The sequence below is a fragment of the Melopsittacus undulatus genome, chromosome 12, assembly GCF_012275295.1.
Source record: "Melopsittacus undulatus isolate bMelUnd1 chromosome 12, bMelUnd1.mat.Z, whole genome shotgun sequence".
NCBI lineage: Eukaryota > Metazoa > Chordata > Aves > Psittaciformes > Psittaculidae > Melopsittacus > Melopsittacus undulatus.
Window position 1 is genome coordinate 4,221,083 of NC_047538.1, and position 20,618 is coordinate 4,241,700.

A 20,618-nucleotide genomic window follows, 5' to 3' on the forward strand; every position below is an offset into this window, starting at 1 on the left:
AGGCGGGGAGGGGTGTACGTCATCGGCACGCGACGGGCGGGGCCTCTCGCGCGGGGCACCATGGGAGCGGTAGTTCTGAGGGCCTCATCCGCGCTGGGGCGGAGTTAACGCGTGTTACCCGGGCCCGCAGCCGAGGGGCACCCAGCTCTGTACCCCCCCCCCCGGAGGAAAGACACAACAAGGCACGTGAAAAAACACAATCCTGCTGAATAAATACATATACACCTTTCCGACACCGTACCGCGGCCCTTCACTCGGTAACAGAGCGCCGGAGGTCGCCTAACACCATTTATTATTGGTTTACTTTTCAAACCCACCGCCCCTGCCTGGGTTCTCCTCCCGTGGGGGTGGAGCCTTGAGGCAGACCCGAAAAGCACATGGAAAGCAGCAGGAAAAGGTCAATGTTGCCTTCCTTAAAGGTTGGACTTGATGATCCTAAAAGGCCTTTCCCAGCCTGGTTCATTCCTCAAGGCCACTCAAATTCTATAAGGTTCCCTGCCACAACGTGCATGTCTAAAGCTGCTCTGCCTACTTTAATATGACCCATCCTAGCTAAAAGGGCTCCTTTATCTACAATCAGACAGAAGCTGGAGCCACAGACAACTAAGAGAAAATTGGGGTTCTTTTCCTAAGGTTGTGGTGTGAATTTACTGCTTGTGAAACATCCTGACTGGTCTGGCAGCCCCAGAGCAGTAACAGTGCATGGTGAGCAAAGTTATCTTACAGGCAACAGCAGAAAAGGTTTTTCCCCTTCCCTCTCTAACCATGGGTCTAGTCCAGACAGATTTTTACACCTACCAGTTCACCACAGTCTCCCAGCACCTTCCAACCAGTCATGTCTATCACATTCAACCCCACTGGATAAGAGGCTGGGGTGGAGTGTTTTGGTTTGCAACCTGAAATAATTGATGACCCCCTCCCAGTACCAGAACACTGCTCTTTGATGGCACATTCAAATTAAATGCAAAGAAAATTATCAAAATGATCTCTGAGAACTCAGTGCAGCCACCAAAAAGCACTGTGTTGTTATCCAGACACTGAGGAGAGCTTTTGACAACCTTAACATGGGATAAAACAGATACCATTCAGCAGTGAAGCCCTCCTCCCTGATCCACTCATTCTCAGCCTTCCCTTCCTCAGATTTGATCTACACATACCAACATGGACTGATTCTGCCTGGGCATGCATGCTCCTTTCAGCTGCTGTAACACAAGATAGGGAGGCAACCTGTTATCTCTTCAGTCTAATCCCAGAGGTAAAGCATCATTAGTGGACCTTCCTTTAGCTAACCAGAAGCACCTGTATTGCCACTGCTACTGCTTTGAACTTTGATACGCTTCCAAGGACTGCAGAGGTAAGGAATCAGATGATCATCAGGCTCCTACTACTGAGTTTCATCTGGTATGACATTTAACTGCTATGACTCCTGGAGTCTGCTCCCTGATTGGCTTATATTTGGAATAGTATCCAGAAATTACTGTCTAATGTCCAAGTCCCGCGTATGTGGATACGTGGATGAAAATGAGCTTCCAGCTGTCTGGAGAAAGAGCTCGTGACTTGCTTCCAAGAAGCTGGATTACGAGTCCAAGAAAGCCTTTTTGTAAAGCCAACCTATCATTGAAGGTTCAAGTAAATCGCACTTCCAAGAGCGAGCATATGAGGAACACAATCAAAAATGAAGGCACAATATCTCCTTCCAAATTCTACAGCAATATTCCTAGATATCACCTGCAGGATCAGAGAGGGAGATCTTCCAGTAGTGGAGTCTTAAAATATCATTAAAAATCAATATCCAAATAGCTTTGATCAATGCCTTAGAAACTCTCAGCAGCATTCCCTGATTCCACTCAAAGTCAGCAGTGAGCAGGGCCAGGGAAAGGTCCTTCCTGTGAAGCATGGGTCTAGGGGTCAAGAAAGGACACTGCAATATAACGGGTTCCTTTGGTGGTCGGAAGACCTTCATGGTAGTGGGTCAGGCGTCCTGGATGCATAAGGGTCCACCCTTTTCGTGGAGCTCGAATGGAGCAATTGTAGCGCAGGAACCGGCAGCCTCCTCCCTGATGGAAACACAAGAGACACAGCAGCTTGGTACATCAGCACCTCAGGGAAAGAGTCTCTGCCTCCTTCTTGGAAACATTCAGAAAATCTGAGAAGGTACTTGGAGAATCTTTTGTGTTCTGATGCATTCAAGAATTTTTTTACCCTAGACAGTTATGACTTGGCATCCTTAGTGTGAAGAAAGCAGATGTGGGTAACAAAGGATTTCCAGCTGCCTGGACTGCTCCAGAAGCTGTAATGCATTCCTGACACACTGGCACACACTTACCTCGTAGTCTATCCCAACTTTGTTCAAAGCAATGTTAATGGTAAAGGTGGAAGCATCATGGTGGGGCACTAAAGAGGGCTGCTCGTCAGGTTTGTAGCGAACGACAAAGGCCAGCTCAAACTGAGTCTGTGGGAGGGAAGAACAAAGTGCACATCAGATCAGGGCTGTAATAGTCCATGGCTACTGAGTTGCATAGTAGGGTGTGATAAACTGCATCTTGCTGCTAGGAGAGAAAGGTAACAATAAGGCAGGAGAATGTCATCAGGAAATCATGTATTTCCTGATGCATCTACTTACATCATACTCAGGGTCAACTGGGAAATAGTATGCATACTGCCAGAGGATTTTAGCAGTCTTTTCAAAGTTGCAACTAGAGGACAAATCTGAGCACAGATTTTGATGCTAAGGCACACATACCTTGGTATAATATCCTGGATACAGTTTCTCTGTGATGGGTGCAATGTAGTCCAGAAGAAACTTATACCATTCTCTTTCAAAGCCAATCTGGTTCATGTGTATATCAATAGTTGGGACATTCTCATATCCTCCTTGTATTCTGCTGTCCTGAAAGAGAATCATGAAAATACCCATAAGGATGGGAACCTTGGACTTCAGGAGTGAAAAGCACTTGTTTCTGGGAACTACAAGTAAGAAAGATTTTTATTGATCAGAAATTTCACAATTGACAAGTTTCAAGAAATAAATACAACCCAAAGTAAAAAAAATACCATCAAAAGGCCTGAACACTGTAAACTTCAGAGGATGCTAAAGAGGACTCCGGAAAAATAATTCACATTTAAGAACAGTGGCAAAAAAAATCAGGAACAAAATTGGTTTGCCTGCAGTGATGGTGTGACCCGGAAATCAAAAAGCTCCTGCTTCTTCTTACCGTGTTGTCACCTGTGGACCACTGGCCATAATGTTCCATTTCTTCCACCAGCTCATCGCAGGCAGTGTCAGTGAATATGGGGAACCAGTAAACATCTGGGCAGGGCTGCAGAAAGTAGACAGGTGAGAATAGCAGAAACAAGGACAAGTGCTTGAGGCAAAAGGAGTAAAACTAAATTGACTGCAGATTGAGTTAGTTTAAGTGGAAAGTAACTAAAATATTGAGAATAGAAATTTGTCTTCTGATGTATGTGCCCCACTTCCACTTAAAGAGAGCTGGAGGTGTATTTCTAGAAGAATGATTTGGCTCTAAAAATAATTCCAAGGTCACATTTCCTCTGGATTTGAAAGACTATGAGGTTGTGCTGAATTACTTATTCCTAAGTATGACAGTAGTGACGACTGTCATTCTCAGGAATGTCTTCAGCATTGTCCTGATGCTAATCTCCCCTTCTGATGGATAAGAGTGATGTTTTCTTACCATTTCTACCAATTTCCCTTTCAGAGCTGCTGTGTAGTTTTCATGGATGTACTTTTCCCTCCAGTCCTGCAGTTAAAAGATAAGCAAACCAGTCATTTCTGTGCGGCCTGGTTAAGAGGCAATGAAAGGCCAGGCACTAATGCAGCAGTTATTTCACAGGCTTTGAAAATCCAGACATTATGAATCACACAAACACTCTCTCTTTAACTTCTGTGACTGTTCTTCTCATCCCACCTGAGAGACATTGTTATTACAAAGCCTTGACCTTCCTTATTGGTGAAGCTGGTCATGACATCTTCACATGCCACATTGCTAAGCCATGCTAAGCTGAGCAGGCAAGGTTCTCTCACCTCAGGATTGCTGAAGATTTGCCAGAGGTCATTGTGGAGGTGAGTTGTCTTATAATTCTCCAAGGACAGTATGTGTCCAAACTGATGCCGATTTGTCAGGTACATGAAGACTCCCTGCAGGATAGAGGGAAAGAATCAAGACCTCCCATTTCTGTGAGCCACTGTGAAATATAAGCACTAGACAGTTCTCCAGTGCTGATGGCTCTGCCCAAGCTGTTCATTTACCCATTCTTCCTCCTATGGGCCTTCAGTTTAATTTCCACCCTCAATATGAGGAACTTTGAAAGGCAGTAATTCTGCACCTCTTGTCAGCCAGGCTTGGAAGCAGAGCAGAGCAGCTGCTGTGAGATTAGGTTCTTTCTTCTTACCCTGTCAAACCCATTTAGAACAGTCCTCAACAGGCCCAAGAACAAACCTGTTACCCACATTTAGTGGTCCCTGGCTCTCTGTAGTTTCACAGCAAGACAGAAATCACCCACTGTTCCAAGCCTGAAGAATAGTGAATAATGCCAGTTCACCCCGTCCCATGCCCCACAGAGCTGAATTCCTTGAAACTACTTAATCCTGTCACCTCCACTCTGGCATGCAGTTCTCTCCTGGCAGCCTCTCTGTCCTCAACTGACCTGATTCCGAACGTTGTGGCAGAAAGCCATGTCAGTATCCAGCTTGCCACTGTGGAAGAGATCTCCCTGGTCAAGTTCTGATCTTAGAACCTTGGCTTTAATCAGGTACATGCTGCTGATGTAGGGAACGTTCCAAAGCCCACTGAAACACATGGATAGAAGAGCAAGACTTGAACTACCACTAAGACAGAAGCTGCTGGACTGGACAAGATGGCAAGCAGCACTGCAGTGTCAGCCAGGCTTGCCTAAATGAGCCAACTCAGAACAGTAGGGAGAAACCATACCAACAGGGATTATCATTCCAGGAAAAATCACTTCTATTGCCCAGAGCTTTTAAGATGCACAAATGTTAGTCCACTGTGAAAGCAATTAATTGACATTGTGTGGTTTGCTGGGGCATAATTAATGGCTTGAAACTCTTCCCAGAGAGATCAACATATTTTTTTTCCAGTGATTTAAAACAGTGAAGCAGCCAAAAGTGCATAAACTGATTTCCAGCATTTATCACATGTATAATAGCCCAAAAAATAAAGAGAGGGGTCCTCAAGAATATGAATGAGTCAACAATTGTGTTTTATGAATATACACATCAAGGATCACATGGTATTTTACAAAGACTATCTGACAAAGATTAAACAGCATTTTACAGGATATTAAGGATCACACTAACTACAACTGACAGGAGTAAGATGAAGTGATTTTAGCCAAGTCAGAACTCTCAAACCCTAACTCTGATCACAAGGAAATCTGCCTGAAGTACCTTATCATCTCTACTCAGAAGAGAACAGAGAGGAGCTTCCAAATGGGAGTAGAGACTTCCTTTCCTATACACAAAGATAGTTGTGCTCTCTGGTTCTTTGACATTACCTAGTTTGATGAGAATATGCTGCAGCAATGTAAATTCCTCAAATGCAGCAATGTTTTACATCTGAGGAACTGCACCAGTAAGAAGCTCTCTTTGCATACTCACACTCTCCGCCTTTGAACAATATCCACATAATCTTCTGAGCGGGCATAGTACCCATCAGGGCTCAGTGCTCCCCAGAAATTGGACCACAGCTTCTCATGACGGCTTACCAGTGGGGCAATCACCAGCCTGTGAGCACAAAAGGAATTGAAGGACAAGATGTCACCACAGGAAGAAAAGGAAAAGATTTACAATCCACAGGACTGCAAGAGTCAGTCTCCCACACTTACAGAGTTGCTGCTTCTGTTAACTCTGTTGGAATAGAATCCCACATAAGAAAGGGCAAATATGGTCACAATCTCTTATCTAACTGCACCCTGATGTAGGTCTTTTAGAATCTGATTTGTTCTAGCACCTATATGAAGACAAAACTAGAGATGATTTACACCCACTGCCTAAAACGCAAGGATTACAAGTACCGTAAAAAAAGACTAAAGAAGAGGTTTTGTCTAATATTCTGACACAGTTCTCCGAGTGCTTTACATATTGCAGTGATAGAAGAGCTCACTGTATTCCCCGTGTGAAAGATGACCAGGAAGGATTGCTCAGACCAAAGAACCTACTTGTTCTGCTCGATCAGGATCCTTAGAGTCTCTGTGTTCTTCAGAACTATCTCAGCATCCAGGCTAAAGTAATAGTCACAGCCAGGATCCTTTCTGCACAAATCCCTATAGACAAAGACCAACAAGAGTCATAATGGACATGGGGGATTAATGCCAAGAAAATTGAAAGGAAAGGGTAACTAAAAGAAGAGAAGCATCCACTTGACAGTGATGATCCTCAGATGAAACACACTGCCTTAGTGTGGACACAGGCTGACCCTGCCAGCCATCACATATGACTTCTTCACTTACATGCCCAAGTTACGTGCCTCAGCGTTCTCCATCTCATCATCTGGCCCAATCACTTTGACAGCAAGATATTCTTTGCCATGCTCTTTAACAAAAGAGTCCACCTGCGTCAAGTGATGTTGTTCCTGTTCCAAAAGAAAAATAAGGAAAAAGGTGGGCTCATCCTAGGGTGCTCAGGCTCCTGTTCTCAAAAATGCCAAAGCAGACAAGTAACAGCTCTTCCCACTTCCACATCTTTACAGCTGGATGGAGCTATCTTATAGATGCCACTGCAGATAAGTACTGGGATTCTGGTGTCCTCAACATAAAAAGGACATGGAACTGCTGGAACAAGTCCAGAGGAGGCCACGAGGATGATCTGGGACTGGAGCACCTCCCGTATGAAGACAGGCTGAGAAAGTTGGGGCTGTTCAGCCTGGAGAAGAGAAGGCTGTGTGGAGACCTAATAGCAGCCTTCCAGTATCTGAAGGGGGCCTATAGGGATGCTGGGGAGGGACTATTCATTAGGGACTGTAGTGATAGGACAAGGGGTAACGGGTTCAAACTTAAACAGGGGAAGTTTAAATTGGATATAAGGAGGAAGTTCTTTACTATACGGGTGGTGAGGCACTGGAATGGATTGCTGAAGGAAACTGTGAATGCTCCATCTGTATCGGTGTTCAAGGTCAGGTTGGACAGAGCCTTGGGTGACATGGTTTAGTGTGAGGTGTCCCTGGCCATGGCAGGGGGGTTGGTACTAGATGATCTTAAGGTCCAACACTAACTATTCTATGATTCTATGATTACAGAGCCTGGAAGTTTAGCCAAAGGTTGCAGAGGTACCTAGAATACAGGAGTACGTTTTCCCACATTTGCTAAGACTCTCACAAGCCAACTTTACTTACATGGTTGTGAATGAAGAGCTGGATTCGTCGCTTTGGGTAATGAAGGTTACGAAGCCTCAGGAAAAACTGGGAAAGGAAGGGAGTGGGCTGCTCGATGAAAATGCCTATCAGAATCATTGGTAATGCCTCATCCTACATTGAGTGGAAAGAGAAGTGCTGGCTCATGAACCACATCAGACAGACAAGATCCCATTGTCATTGTAAGACTTGAGAGCTTTGAATAGATATTAGCCTTACCTTAAACCCCGTGAGGCTTCGCAGACCTTCATCACATACCGTGCAGCCAGTCTCAAATGTCCATATTTGAGGAATGTAGTTTCCCAGATAGTTGAGCTGCAGCTGCAAAAGGCAACTTACCATGTTACACATTACAGGGCAGGGGAGTTTCTTTGCATTCACCCCCTGTGTAAGGTCATGTCTGAGCAGAACTTCATTTACCCTCTTCTTGGACTAAAGAAGCTGAAAAGCATAACAGCCTGAGGGTCTAATTTCACACTAACCTTTGAACCAGACCCAGCTTGTGCTACAGACCTGGACCACTTATTGTTTTTCACACATAAATGCATAGAAGGAAAGCCAATATATGGAAAAACTGTGACCTGATACACTTGAGCCTAAAGGGTCGCTTTGCAACAGACATATACCAAATCTTTCCCCCAGGACATCCACTTACCTTGGTGGGTCCATTTCCATGAATCACTACAGGCAGAGTGTCATATAACAAGTTTCTTGCTCTCACTCGTGAGTCTTCAAACTTCATAACCACCTCATCTAGAAAGGACATTGCCATCATGTTATCAGAGGGAGGCTTTTAGTGATAATTGGCAGCAGAGTGCCTTGTTTCTACAGAATGACTGCTAGAAGATGAAAGCATGGATGTTTATAACCATGCACAAGTGGTTTAAGGGCTACAGACCACATCCAGAAAGAAGAAAAAATGTTCAGAGTGATCCTGTGAAGTAACAGGAGGATGGCAGGGAAGTTGGACAAAAATCCAACTTGCTGAGCTGACACATATGCCTTATACTGGGAACCAGCAAAAACCACACAGATACAGTCTTTCAGAATGGGCATTTACAAACTCTGCAGTGAGGAACAGCTACTGATGGCCAGGGAGGACTCAGGCCCTTCCCACCTGAGCATTCTATGCATGTGTTGTCTCTTTCTCACCCCTGAGAGAAGTCCATCCTCCTGGCAGAGATCATCCAAGACATCTCCCCAACACAACCACACAAAATCCATTGGAAAACAGACTAGTACAGAGCCAAGTTCTAGCCTGAATACAGGAGCTAAAAACTACTGTGCTGTTACAATTTGCTACCTGACTGGAATAATGGTGGAATGGTGCATGACTATGAACTGAAAACAGGCAGCAGTGGCAGGAGAGTAAGTGAATCACTTTTACCAGGACTAGAAAAAGGAATTAATCAGCAGGTCAGGTCAGCAAGTGCTCACAGGCAGTATCTGGCTGTGTCTCACTTTCTATGCCATTCCAGACAGAGTTCTGAAGTGGAAAGACAGGCAAGCCCCAGGCAGGGTTGTGCGTTATCACTTGCACTGAAAATTCCTCTCAGTTTTAATCCCCAAGGCTAATGCAATCTGACATGCTTGAAGATCAAAATGGTATGGAGGTGTAAGATGGAAAACCTGACCTGCATTCCCCCAAGTGAAGAGGGAATTGCTGGTCACAGTGGAATTGGAAATAAATCCCAGAATTCTGGCAGAAGCTTTTTACTGAAACTTATTCTGCAGAGACAGGAATTCCTGAAATTTAATCCCTTCAGCCACAACTTTATTTCTGGTGTCAACATGCAGTTGCATTCCAAGGAGAAATGAGATTCCTTCTGCCATCTCACCTAATGCTCCATTTAAGTTTTGGAAGATCCGACTTCTTTGGTCTAGACTGATGTTGATACTTTCCTTTAAAAGAATGAGATAAATAACCTGAATTAGAACACATGTGGGTATCCATTCTTTACTTGCAAATGATCCTATGCTGAGCAAAGATACATTGCAGTCCTATGATTATTTCCATACTCCAAGCTCTGAAGCCTAAAACACTCCTGGCTAATCCTCATTTTCACTTCAATCTGGGAAAACTTGCCATTTTCTAAACCAATTAAAACATATCAGGCAAACCCATGCAAATAAACATTTTAAAGCTGTTGTGGGTGTGCCAATAATAATATGCAGCATATTAATGAAGTATCCTTCCAGGACAGTCATATAAGCCCCACATATAACATGCAGGAATGCCAAGACAGCAAAACCATCTGCTGTGAAGACAGTTTCTCACAGTCTATCCACAGGGCAAGCGTTACCCCAAGCGTTGCCCTAGGTCCTGATGTCAAACCGGAACGCAGTAAGGACACAAAGGCCAGCATGTGCAAACTTTGTTTTTACCCCCTGCTACAAGACACTGTGACTGGATTTCTGTCAGATTAAAACTCAGCTCTGACTTAGCAGAGTTCAGTGCCCCCCCAGGCATCTGCTAAGACTGATTACTTGAAAGGACAGCAGGGTGCTAACATCCGCTGTCTGAATGCCAAGTCAGTGGAATTACTCAGCCTTTATGTGGCACAGGGCCAGAACTGCAGATGAGAACATCAAAGGAACTGTCCATGTCAAAATATCATGGAGCCATATTCAGATTAGTGGAAGTAGCAAAGTGCAGCTGTTCTGAATTTTCTACCAGCTCTGCAACTCCTCCTCTGATCAGTCTGAAAGCAATTTCCTATTTCTAATGTTTCCTCTTGACTTTACTGTTACAGTCTGACTTCTCAGCTCTCAGCATTTGTGGCATCCCTCAGGGACAGACTGTGCTGCGTCATGCAGAACTGGGCAGGGACAACTGCAGCAGAATCACCCTGTGGGCTGGATGATTTGGCCAGTGCTGAATGGCAATGCTGCTTTCAGGATCCATCCCAGGCTTCTGGATGATGTTACGTGGCATGCTACAAAGGCTGATGTAGATTTTGATGGCCAGGATGGAGGTGTTCACTGAAGGCAGTGCAGCCTCTCTGCTCCAGCAGAGCTACCCACTGTGACACCTACGGTCCCCATCCTGTGGATCAACAGTGGCTAAAAGGCTGTGAACCTTTATCCCTTCATCACCTCAAATCTACTCAGGCTTCATCTGACTCTTTACCTAAAAGCTGCTTCAGTGCTAGGTTGGATGTATCTAAGTCAGCACTATGCTCTGCAAGAACTAGCCTGGGTTTCACATCCCCTGGGAGGAGGCTGGTTAGTTCTGTCACACTCTACAGCTTTAAACATCAGCACATACAGATACTGGCATGAGTTTCCAGTAAAACTTGTTTTAAGACATCTACCATCCCGGTCACATTTTAAGTTTAAAGATAAAACCTCTACTAACACAACAAGGGAGTAGTATCTAGAATGCAAATTTTCAGAAGAGAAACAAGGAACTAGACACACTACTGGCCTTTTCCATGTAAGGATGCCAGAGCAGTAACAAAGAGTCAATATGTATGTGTTTTACTTATTTTACTGTTAACAGGGATACTGTACAGAGGATTAACATCAAGGCTCCTCAAATTACTCCTCCTCATCCCATAATCTAGTTACACCTACTCGTTTTTCTGGATCCAAGAAGACATTTGTATAGAAGAGCTGGTCACTGTCATCGTCCTGTCCTTTCCACCCCTCCACAAGCTTCATCAGGTTCGGAGCATAACCTATGAAGCCTGTGGGAATAAGCAGGAAGAGGTGTTTCAACCTATAAAACCATAAAAGGGAAGTACTCCTGTATACACACTCTTTCACACACTCTTCTAACTTCTTTCACACAAAGTCTCATTCCACTCTGTGTTGTTGCAGAGACACGTGAACTTTCAGCAAAGGCATGTATAGATTGCACTTTCCAATATGGACTGACACCAGAATCAAACCTGTCATCTTCAGCATCAGCAAAGCTCAGATACCCCCACCCTGAATGACACACATCTATAGGGAGCAGGCTCCTATCCTCTACAGGCAATTCATAACTACGTAGGTAAAAGACAGGAGCATTGTCATTGTCCATTATTACGGCCAGATATGCACAGGGCTTCAGTCTGCATCATCTTCTAGACAGATGTTTTCCAAACCTGGTCACTTGCTACTTCTCCCAAAGCCCTTCTAAAGGAATAAGAAGCTGAGAGCGGTTCTCAGCTGAAGGCATGCTCTGTGTCTTACCTCCAGAACCCAGGAAGCGCTTTCCATCTCGCACCTGAGGGTACTTGGCTTCCAGCTTTCTGTCAGGGTAGATGTAGTTTTCTGCTGAGAAGACCACCTTGCTCTTGGCTTGTTTGAACTTCTTCAGCAGTTCTGTGGGGCCCGAAGCAAAGAGTACATCATAGCTAAAGACAGACAAGAAAGGACAGAAAGGAATGGAGTCAGAAAAACATGCCAGTGTGATAAGTTTCTAGAAACAGCTAATTCTTTAGGAATCCCTTTACTTCAGTTCTGCCTCGCAGTATTACATTTTTTTGTGACAATTATAGCTAATTGCAGTGCAATTTTATTCATAGAGTGGAAGATGATACTTTCCACTGCAGAAGACTCCAAACTGGCCTGGGGCAACTTATGCCCATTCTTATTTTCACAGTTTTCACTGATGATAAAAACAAACCTTCCAAGCTGAAAAATGTGCTGATCTCTTCTTGTTTTTCCCCCTTTTAGAACCACAAAGCCCTGGTGCCTTCACTGTTTGTAACAACCTATCGGAAGAAGAATTGCTGTGCCATTTCTTTCTAGATTAAAGAAACCCACAGGTGTTTTTACACCTCCAGGCATCCTGCCACTCCCCACTGAGCTTCCTGCAAGTCTTCAGGAGGAACCTATGCTGGACATCAATCACTGGATGCTGCACTCCAGTTGCCATCTCTTCAGTACTGGTTAGAATTGACTAATTCCCAGGCAATGCTCCCAGAATGAGACTTGTGTTTTCTGCAAGAGGAGCTGCATACTTGAAACTCACTTCGGTGAGTGAAAAAGTTACTCATTCCAGAGATTAATAATCCCAACCTCTCTAAGTACACATAGGTATTCAGACCTGCAAAAGATATCTCACTGCAATGGGAGCTAGAAAGAGATACACAGATCCCAGCCCTCCCTGTTGCTGGGCATATGAAAAAACACTGAGACTCCAAACTGTCCTTTTCCCTCTTCACATTTCTCTGGCAGACTAACTCCTGGCTCCCAGGATTGTGTTGCTGCCTGCCTTACCTTATAAAACAAATAGTTCTGGTAAGAAAGGCCTGCCTGGATTCACAGAAATTGTCTGTTCTTTCTTTGCAGATGAAGGCAGCCAAATTCCACCATGGCAGAAACAGGTATAATGCTATCAACTCTATGCCAGAGTTGGAATCAGCCTATTCTGATCAAACCTTCCCAGCTGCCACGGATGCAGCTCTCAGGCAACTGCAGAGAATTCAGGGGGGGGAAAAACCCAGAGGTCTGGGCACACCTTCCAAAAGCAATTTACTTCACAGTAAATTTCTCCTTAGTAAGAACCTGTCCAAACAGCCTTAGGATTCAGTTCATGGCAAATACTTTCCAACCCATTACCTCTCTATGAAAAGGATGATCAAATCTTCCTTATCCACATACTGCTTCAAAGCTGACTTCAAGAGACGGACCTTCTGCCCACCTCCTGCTGGCTTCTTGTCATCTCCACCCTTCCACTCCTCATCCAGCCCCAGCACCTAAAGAATGACAAGCATATGGTCTAACAAACAGCAAGACTCACAGGAAAGGACTGGAACCCACAAAGTGACTAATCCTGACAACTTCCAGTGGAGATCCCAAGAAAAAGCCTTCCAAGATCAGAACACATGAACCAGGTATATTCACTAGCCTTTGAACCATTCTCTGGGATGTACAGAGCAACATGTAGCACAATAAGAAAGTGCTCTCAGCGACAGGGACAGAAGAACAAACTGTACTGTGTGTTTTGGCATTGCAATGGAAAAGTGTCACGGGGCTCCCCTGAGCAGGAGTTATGGATCTCACTCAGGACAGAATAAAAGACTGGGCAGAAATGCCCCAGTCACAGTACTTTGTAGCTCCTATTTAATCACTTCGTGGTCGAGTCTTATTCATTCCATACTTCAAAATTCCCTCTGACCAACCACCAAGGCTGATGCCATCACCTGGACTTTGTAGTTGAAGAATTGGGCTGATCTTCTGAAACGCTGGAATCCCTCGGTCTGCTTGGTGGCAACAGTAAGAACCAGCAGGTTTTCTGCATATAGGAGAAAGCATAAGAGACACATTCAACTTGTTTTCACAGCCAGCTGTTCTGTACCTGATGAAGAGGCTTTACTGTCAATAGTGAACCAAAGTAGGGATCAATCTTAGAGGTACTTGACAGATGTGACAAAGGGAAGTCAAAATCCAACCACTGAGAAGCAAAGTGACTTTCCCAGTACATTCTTTATGGTGATCATGAATCCAGCAATAGAATCCAGGAGTCTTCACCTTTGCACAAAGAGTCACTGCTGTAGGACAGAGGCAGCATCTGTTCTATATGACATTGACAGACGTTCATTTGAAATCAGGCAAGGGAAGTAGTCAAGCTGTAGAGCTCCCATATCCTGCTGAGAAGCAAACATGCTGCTTACACCTCACCTGATTATCTCTATACTGTACAATATTAAGCCCTATAGGTGTTCTCACTGCCCAAAGCCTCCACCTCAGGAAGAAAACCAGCTTCAAATCCTACTTATCTGCTGCCTGGCCTTTCTTGCAACCAATTCAAAGATTTGAAGGACAAAAGAAAGAATGGATGTAGCCAATGTTTTACTGGAGGAACTGCCACAGGAGACAGAATGTGGCAAAGGTGCTTTTAAATTGCAGTGTTTGATTGAAGAACCCAAAACTAACTGCAGCACAAGCAAGACTGCTCCTTTGCAGTAGAGGCTAGAACTTGGTCCTGGGGCTAAAATGAGAGATTATGTAGAGATACAATTTCATTGCCTGAGTTATGAGCTAGAAAATACAATGTACTAAGTGCGGTTTTTTCCTCCTATTGAAAGCTACAATTCTCTTCTGTCACATAAAGAGCATGAAGAATTAAACCTGAAGATAAAATATACACATACTACAAAATGCCCATTTAGAAGTCTCCCATTTAGTGCAATTGGCTCCCTGTTCCCCCCAGAGATGCTCTCTTGTCACTCCGCATTGACTGCGTGCGGGGAAGACCAAAATTAGGCTGAATGGTACTACTCCCTCTCCATGGCTGCTCCAATTTTCTACTGCATTTCTGAGATGTTTTCCATACATACTGGGGCATTTCCATACATACACAAATGTGAATTTAATTCCGCCATAACTTCCATTTATATGAACTTGCTTTTCATTTCCCGTTCCTTAAAAATGACAGTGCTAAGTCCCGAAGTTCTCTTTCAAAAGTTTCTCTATAGTACCACTGGAATATGTTTTTTATGTGGAAGCTCTGACTGTATAATTGTAATCATTGATTGTAATCATTGTAATGATTAAATGCTAAACGTCATCTTAACAGTTTTGCTTAAGTAGAAATTTGTATAGGCTCTGGCAACAGAGCCAAAATGCAAATCCTGGCCATCTGATTTTAACATCAGAAAATACCTGGAAAACTGAGAGTACATTTTCTTGGCTTGAGCAGACTTCTTTTGGAACAATGATTTTTTTTCAATGGATGTACCAGATGCATCTTCCTAGTGTACCCAAACTGATATTCTGCCTGATCTCAGAAAGGAAGGATCTAGGCAGACCTGGCAAAGGCAGCAAAAGTGAAAAATAAGTGTAAGACTCCAAGTTAGGAAGAAAGAGGATATTCCCAAGGAAATTCCTAAAATCCATCACCTGCATCAGAAAAAGAGAGGAGATTGGGAACAGTCAACAGGTTAGCTACAGGTGTATTTTGTCAGACACTTACACAGAGAAAAGATAAGTGAAAGAATATGAATCCTGCAGTTTTTAAAGGCAGATTCTCAGAGGTATGAAGCGCATTCACAGTGCAGCTCCTCCAGCACACTCCAGTTCCTTGCATCCTGTCCAGTCAGAGGGTGTAAACAAATAAGTAAAACATATATATCCTCAGGCAATATGTTAAAGCCATTAAAGTTTCTAGCCATAGAGCAGCATGCACAAAACCATGACAGCTCTATTACACAGCTCAGAGCTCATGGTTTCTGAGAAGCTGAAGCTCATTACTGCCAATGAAGAGGGGGGCAAATGTGGACTTGCTGGAAAGGAATGTGTCTGTCTAGATATCAAATTCTAGTACCTGAAAAGAGAAGAGAAAGCATATGATAATGATAAAAGAAGGCAAGAAAGAAAAAGAGCCTGGCTATACAATTATTTCAGCCCGAATTCTTAGACACCTCAAATTAAATAGGTCCCTAATTCATTTTCATGCCATCACCCCAAGTAAGCAAACAACTGTTTATGATATGACTGCCAGAGGTTTGTGGGAGGAGAGGTGAGAGCTAAAGACTCACATGGATGAACAGGAAGCGGTGTCTTGTTTCTAAGACAGTTTTACTGTGCAGCACGTAAACTCACTGGAGCCTGAAAAGCCAGCACAGAGACAACGATCCCCCTCAGCAGAATTCCAAGTTACAGATTCCCTTTTCATTACTGGTCTACGGGGGTAAGACTCCAAGAGATCTTAAGCTCGGTTTCTGTTTTGAGAAACCTCTGCAGTAGCGAGAGCTTTCCATCCCAAGAGACATTCCTTCAGTCCAGTACTAGAAGCTCCTGCTGAGCTATGCTGCCTCCACTCCTTCTCCTTTAACCCTTTTTTCTCTTTCTCAAAGATGCTGCTGAATGCTGGTACAGCTGACAGGTATTTCAGAGCCAGAGCAGTAACACCTTTTAGTTACAGTATCACATGCAGGCATTTTAAAACTTCCAAAAGCACTTTTATGCCTCCCTGTTACTTTCCAGATGTTGAAATGGTTTTGTTAAGCTGAGCTCAGAGACTCCTTGGGCTGACAATTAGAAATCGTATAACTGGCAAGGCTGCAGAATAGGAACACAGTGTGGTTAACAAAGCAAACATTGGACTAGGAAGCAGGGGAGCTGGGCTGTACTGCTAGCTCTGCTATGCAAAAAGAAGCCAATCTTGCTATCCCTCTGTAGAATGATAATCTTTTCCATCTGTAGAATGATAATAGAGGGTATTTATCACTTTTGTGAGGGGTTTTGAGTACTATAGATGAAAGGGATCCTGTAGGGACAAAGCACTGGAACAGGGACTCCAATATCAGTATCAGAGCTTTTATAGTAAGTGAAAATCTGTGACAAAATGAGCTCAGTAACAAAAGATTTTAGAGTTATTTAATCCTGCTCTGACTCCACAGGGAAATCACAGCTGCATTTTAGGACAAGGAATGAATTTATCCCTAGGCTGTGCTTTGGGAAACTGTGCCACTTCCTGTTCAGACAGAGTCCAAGAAAATACCATTAATACAGGGATCAAATAGAAAAAATGCTGCATAATTTAGCAGTGGACAATATAATCTCTGTATTAAATTTGCATTTACTGAAGGTTGGTTTTTTTTAAGAGTCAGTGAACTACAAATAACTATGCTCAGAGCTTTTGCAGAGATCTAAAAGAACGTAAGAGAGAGAATACCATCATTGTCACATTACTCTGGGGAAGCTGAGGCACAGAAAAGGTAAGGCATTTCTTCTTTAAGCCATGCCAGAAAGCAGTTAATTCCAAATCCCTCTTCCTAACCAACAGGCCTCATGCTCCTTTCCCAGCACCCAGTTTTTATTTCTAGTTTGCTCTAAAGCCTTACTAAAAACATGGAAGACTTGGGGTGTGTAAAGAAGGCAGGATAGCACAGAGATTAATTTCTTACTTGTATTTGTTTGTGATCCTAAATACTGATACGGTTTTGCTTAAGCCACTATAGTTAAAGAACTCCCAACACTCCACAGATACACATCAACTATATTATTATAACATACATAATAAACGTAACTATACCTGAATCACATATTGTGAAGGCAAATATTCTAGGTAACAAGATGAAATCTCCTTTTAATTGTCACTCTAATGAAGACAGATAATGATCCAAACTTTTTGGCAGAGCAACAGCACATGTACCTTTGTCAGCCTGGCTGACATCCTGCAGCTGCCCTAATCCTCCACTGCTCTCCTAGCTACCCTTCAGAGCATCTACCCACTGTTTACATGGAAATAGACTTCTGTGTTACTTCAGAAGCATCCTGGATCCCAGGTGACAGTGTGGCCAGACCAGGATCAAATGCTCTCTGTTACCCAATTCTTGAACTGTGGAAGTTCAAGAGCAGAAGGGCTGACCCAAGTGGGATGCAGCCCAGGGGACTGCAAGTACTTTACTGGGATGAGATGGTGTCCAAGGCTGCTCTCACATAAGTCAGAGCTGTGCGTAACTGAGGCGCTAAGGAAGCATGTGCAGAAGGCACCCACGCCGTGCCCTGCCTCAGAACTCGGCAGCAGCTTCAGTTGCCACTCAAGGAGCTAAAACCCCACGGCAGGAGTTCGCTTCAGGCCGGACAATGCCTCCGAGCTGGACCGGGAAGCAGAAGCCGGTGCCGGCACCCGAGCTGAAGGTCCCCACCCTCGGTCCCGGAGCGAATCCCCCCTTACCTTCCTGCGGGGAGGCACCGCCGTGCCCCGCCCCGAGCAACGCCAGCACCATCCACAGCAGCAGCACTGCCGGAGGTTCCATGGAGCCGAATTCCCGGCCGGATTGCAGCCCGGGAGCCGGTACCGATCGGAGGCGCTGCCTGCGGGACAGACCCGGCGGAAGGCAGCTCTAGAAAGCTCCGGGGCTGCTGAGCCTGTGCCACGCACCAGACCCGCCCGGCGGGGACGGGCGGAGGAAGAGGGAGGCGGGGGCTCCTCCTCCCGGGAAAGGCGGGGAAGCGGCAGGGGCCGGGTTGGGAGAGGGGAGCCCCGGGGCTTGTGCGGAGCGAACGGTTCCTCCTGCAGAGACGCGAAGTTCGTGGGGGTTGATGCTGGAGCTGCAGCAGCTTCACCTTGGGTCAGGGTCCAGCCTTGTTGCCGGGGGGCACCGGCCGTGGGTCTGCGGAGGAGGAAAGCAGCATTGTTAGCATGATTCTGTGATGAAGCAAACGAAGCCTGTGTAGGAGGAAAGGGGGCACTTTTCAGCCAGCTCCAGTGAGTGCTGCAGCTGGTTGACACGATCAACTGTGAAAAAAGGCAAACCAGCTAAATGGATTATGTGCAGCTGTGGAATCTGGGAGCTCTGATTAAATACTTTCTTGCCAGCTGTTATCTCTCCTCATGTACTTCCCTGGCAAATGCAAAACCTGCTCTGGGCTTTCCCATACTAAGTGGCCATACAGACGTCTTTAAGGCTATCACTCCCTGTGCTGGGTTTTCTTGTTCTAGCCCTGCTGACTTAGCCGTGCATCTTTTTCTAGTTTATTCTACCTAACTTTGAGAATAGGCAAAATAAACTTACCATAAAATTAAACACAGAAAACTGGCTTTAGGATCAGTGAGTCTGCAGAACACCAGATGAGGAGCTACCACTGGCACATACCTCACCTGAGGCCTTGAGCAATGTGTTATTTCTACTGGAGCAAACACCTGAAAGCAACAGTGCCATTTTGCTAGGCACTGTGTGTAATTAAACCAAACTTTGCTTCCATTATTGAAAGCAATATTATTTATGTTGTCTCTTGTAAGGTGTGAACAATAATATTTGCTTGTCTGCAAAGACCTCCAGAATAACAGAGGTTGTATAAATGTCATACAGTGTTCTGTGAGACATCACGTAGATGGAAAGCAATGTTGTGGTGTGCTACTGAAACCATCACTGTGTCCTCAGCCATGCCTGAGCTCAGGCCATGCAGCACACAACAGGAAGGTATGAAAAGAGAGCACTGGGCATGGAAAAAGGACTTGTGTTGGGCGATGGTGTGGCACACACACTGAGCTAACTCTTACCTGGTACCAGTAATACCATTACTGTTGTTCTGTTCACTGAGAAAATCCTTGAGTGTATTCAAACCACTTTTGTTTCCATTCCCTTGTCCAAAGCAGGAATTCCCTCATAATTACCAGGCAAACAGAATAGTCCTCATGATCTAACGATGTACTACAGGCAATAATCCAAGGAAATATCAGTTCTCCCTAAGACAATGATACAGGAAACTTCCTTTTGCAAAGTTGCCATTCTCCCTAAAGAAAAAAGAGATTTAATTAACATTCTTCCAGTACTCTGCAGGCCCAGACAAAGCCCCTGCTCAACACTTTAAGCCAGGAGCCCCATCAAAAGCATTCAGCCCCTCAAATCTCAGGCTGGCATCAATCTAGAATTGTAAAAATGACAGGTTTCTCATTTTAATGACGTTAAATGTCTCCATTCTAAAATGAAAGGGTGGTTTGCACACCAGAAATCATGAATGCATCATTGTTTATACCGCTGCACTCCGCCTGTCCGAGTCTGACAGCTCTGTTTGCATTCTGCAGCCATGCCAAGCCAGCAAGCCCATTTTCTTCCGCTGTTTCTATGTTTGTACTGCTTTGTGCTCTCCAGCTGGAATTGGCTGCCTGTCTTTTTAAGCAGAGGCAGCTGCCAGTGCAGATGTTCCAATGAGTACGTGCAACACGTGCTGCAAGCAAAGCAGCAACTTCCTCAAAACCGGAAAGGATCAGAGCTCGGGTTTGAACGCAGCCTCGGAGCACATGAGATCTTCTGAAGAGACTCCAGCCCTCCCGAACCATGCAAGGGATGGGGTCTGACCCAGTGTTCTCACAGGTTCCAGTGCCCCCTCACACATCAAACAGCTCATTTGCAGGAATTACTTCAGGGGGTGTCTCCTCTGAGCCCCTGCACTCAGCTGGTTCACTGGCTCTGCTCAGGAATGTCACACTTCCTTGGAACTCGCTGTGCGTCCCTATAGCTTGCTCCTGTCTGTTGAGAGCTGCACGGGGGTACCAAGCTTCTGGCTGCGTGCTGTGCACATCCAAGTCACATCATCAACTTCTATTTACTGCACAGCCAAAGAAGGGGTTGGACAGAATACAACTCGTTTTCCCACACTGGGCCCTGCTGTGATCACGGGAGTAAATCGCCACTGGAATTACAGACAGCGCCGGGCAGTGGGCCCAGAACCATGGGAGGGGGCTCGGAGCCATGGAAGGGGCCCGGGAGCCATGGGAAGGGGTGCGGAGCTATGGCATGGGCCCCAGACCTATAGGATGGGGCTCAGCTCCGCGCCGGGGCC

General features: G+C 44.9%; 1 protein-coding gene across 1 annotated transcript; it reads right to left on the bottom strand.

Annotated features, from left to right (window-relative positions):
• Positions 1 to 187: 187 nt before the first annotated feature.
• On the bottom strand, positions 188 to 19,537 carry PLOD1 (procollagen-lysine,2-oxoglutarate 5-dioxygenase 1). Its single transcript, XM_005143678.3, has 20 exons — positions 19,336 to 19,537; positions 18,007 to 18,445; positions 13,526 to 13,617; positions 12,942 to 13,078; positions 11,568 to 11,731; positions 10,965 to 11,077; positions 9,227 to 9,290; positions 8,044 to 8,141; positions 7,608 to 7,709; positions 7,371 to 7,502; positions 6,490 to 6,611; positions 6,199 to 6,303; positions 5,639 to 5,764; positions 4,669 to 4,810; positions 4,046 to 4,159; positions 3,696 to 3,761; positions 3,216 to 3,320; positions 2,744 to 2,890; positions 2,327 to 2,452; positions 188 to 2,057 (listed from the first exon to the last, which is right to left on the bottom strand). Exons 2-20 carry the CDS (start codon positions 18,086 to 18,088, stop codon positions 1,902 to 1,904), a joined length of 2,193 nt encoding a protein of 730 aa, XP_005143735.2. The 5' UTR covers positions 18,089 to 18,445; positions 19,336 to 19,537; the 3' UTR covers positions 188 to 1,901.
• Between the last annotated feature and the right edge of the window lie 1,081 nt (positions 19,538 to 20,618).

Coding starts and splice junctions, on each gene's coding strand:
- PLOD1 (XM_005143678.3), bottom strand. CDS start 18,088: ATGGAACCTCCGGCAGTGCTGCTGCTGTGGATGGTGCTGGCGTTGCTC. Junction 9,291..10,964: donor TCTTGGATCCAGAAAAACGA/GTAGGTGTAACT, acceptor ATTCTTTTAAAG/GAAAGTATCAACATCAGTCT. Junction 3,762..4,045: donor AAATCTTCAGCAATCCTGAG/GTGAGAGAACCT, acceptor TTTTAACTGCAG/GACTGGAGGGAAAAGTACAT.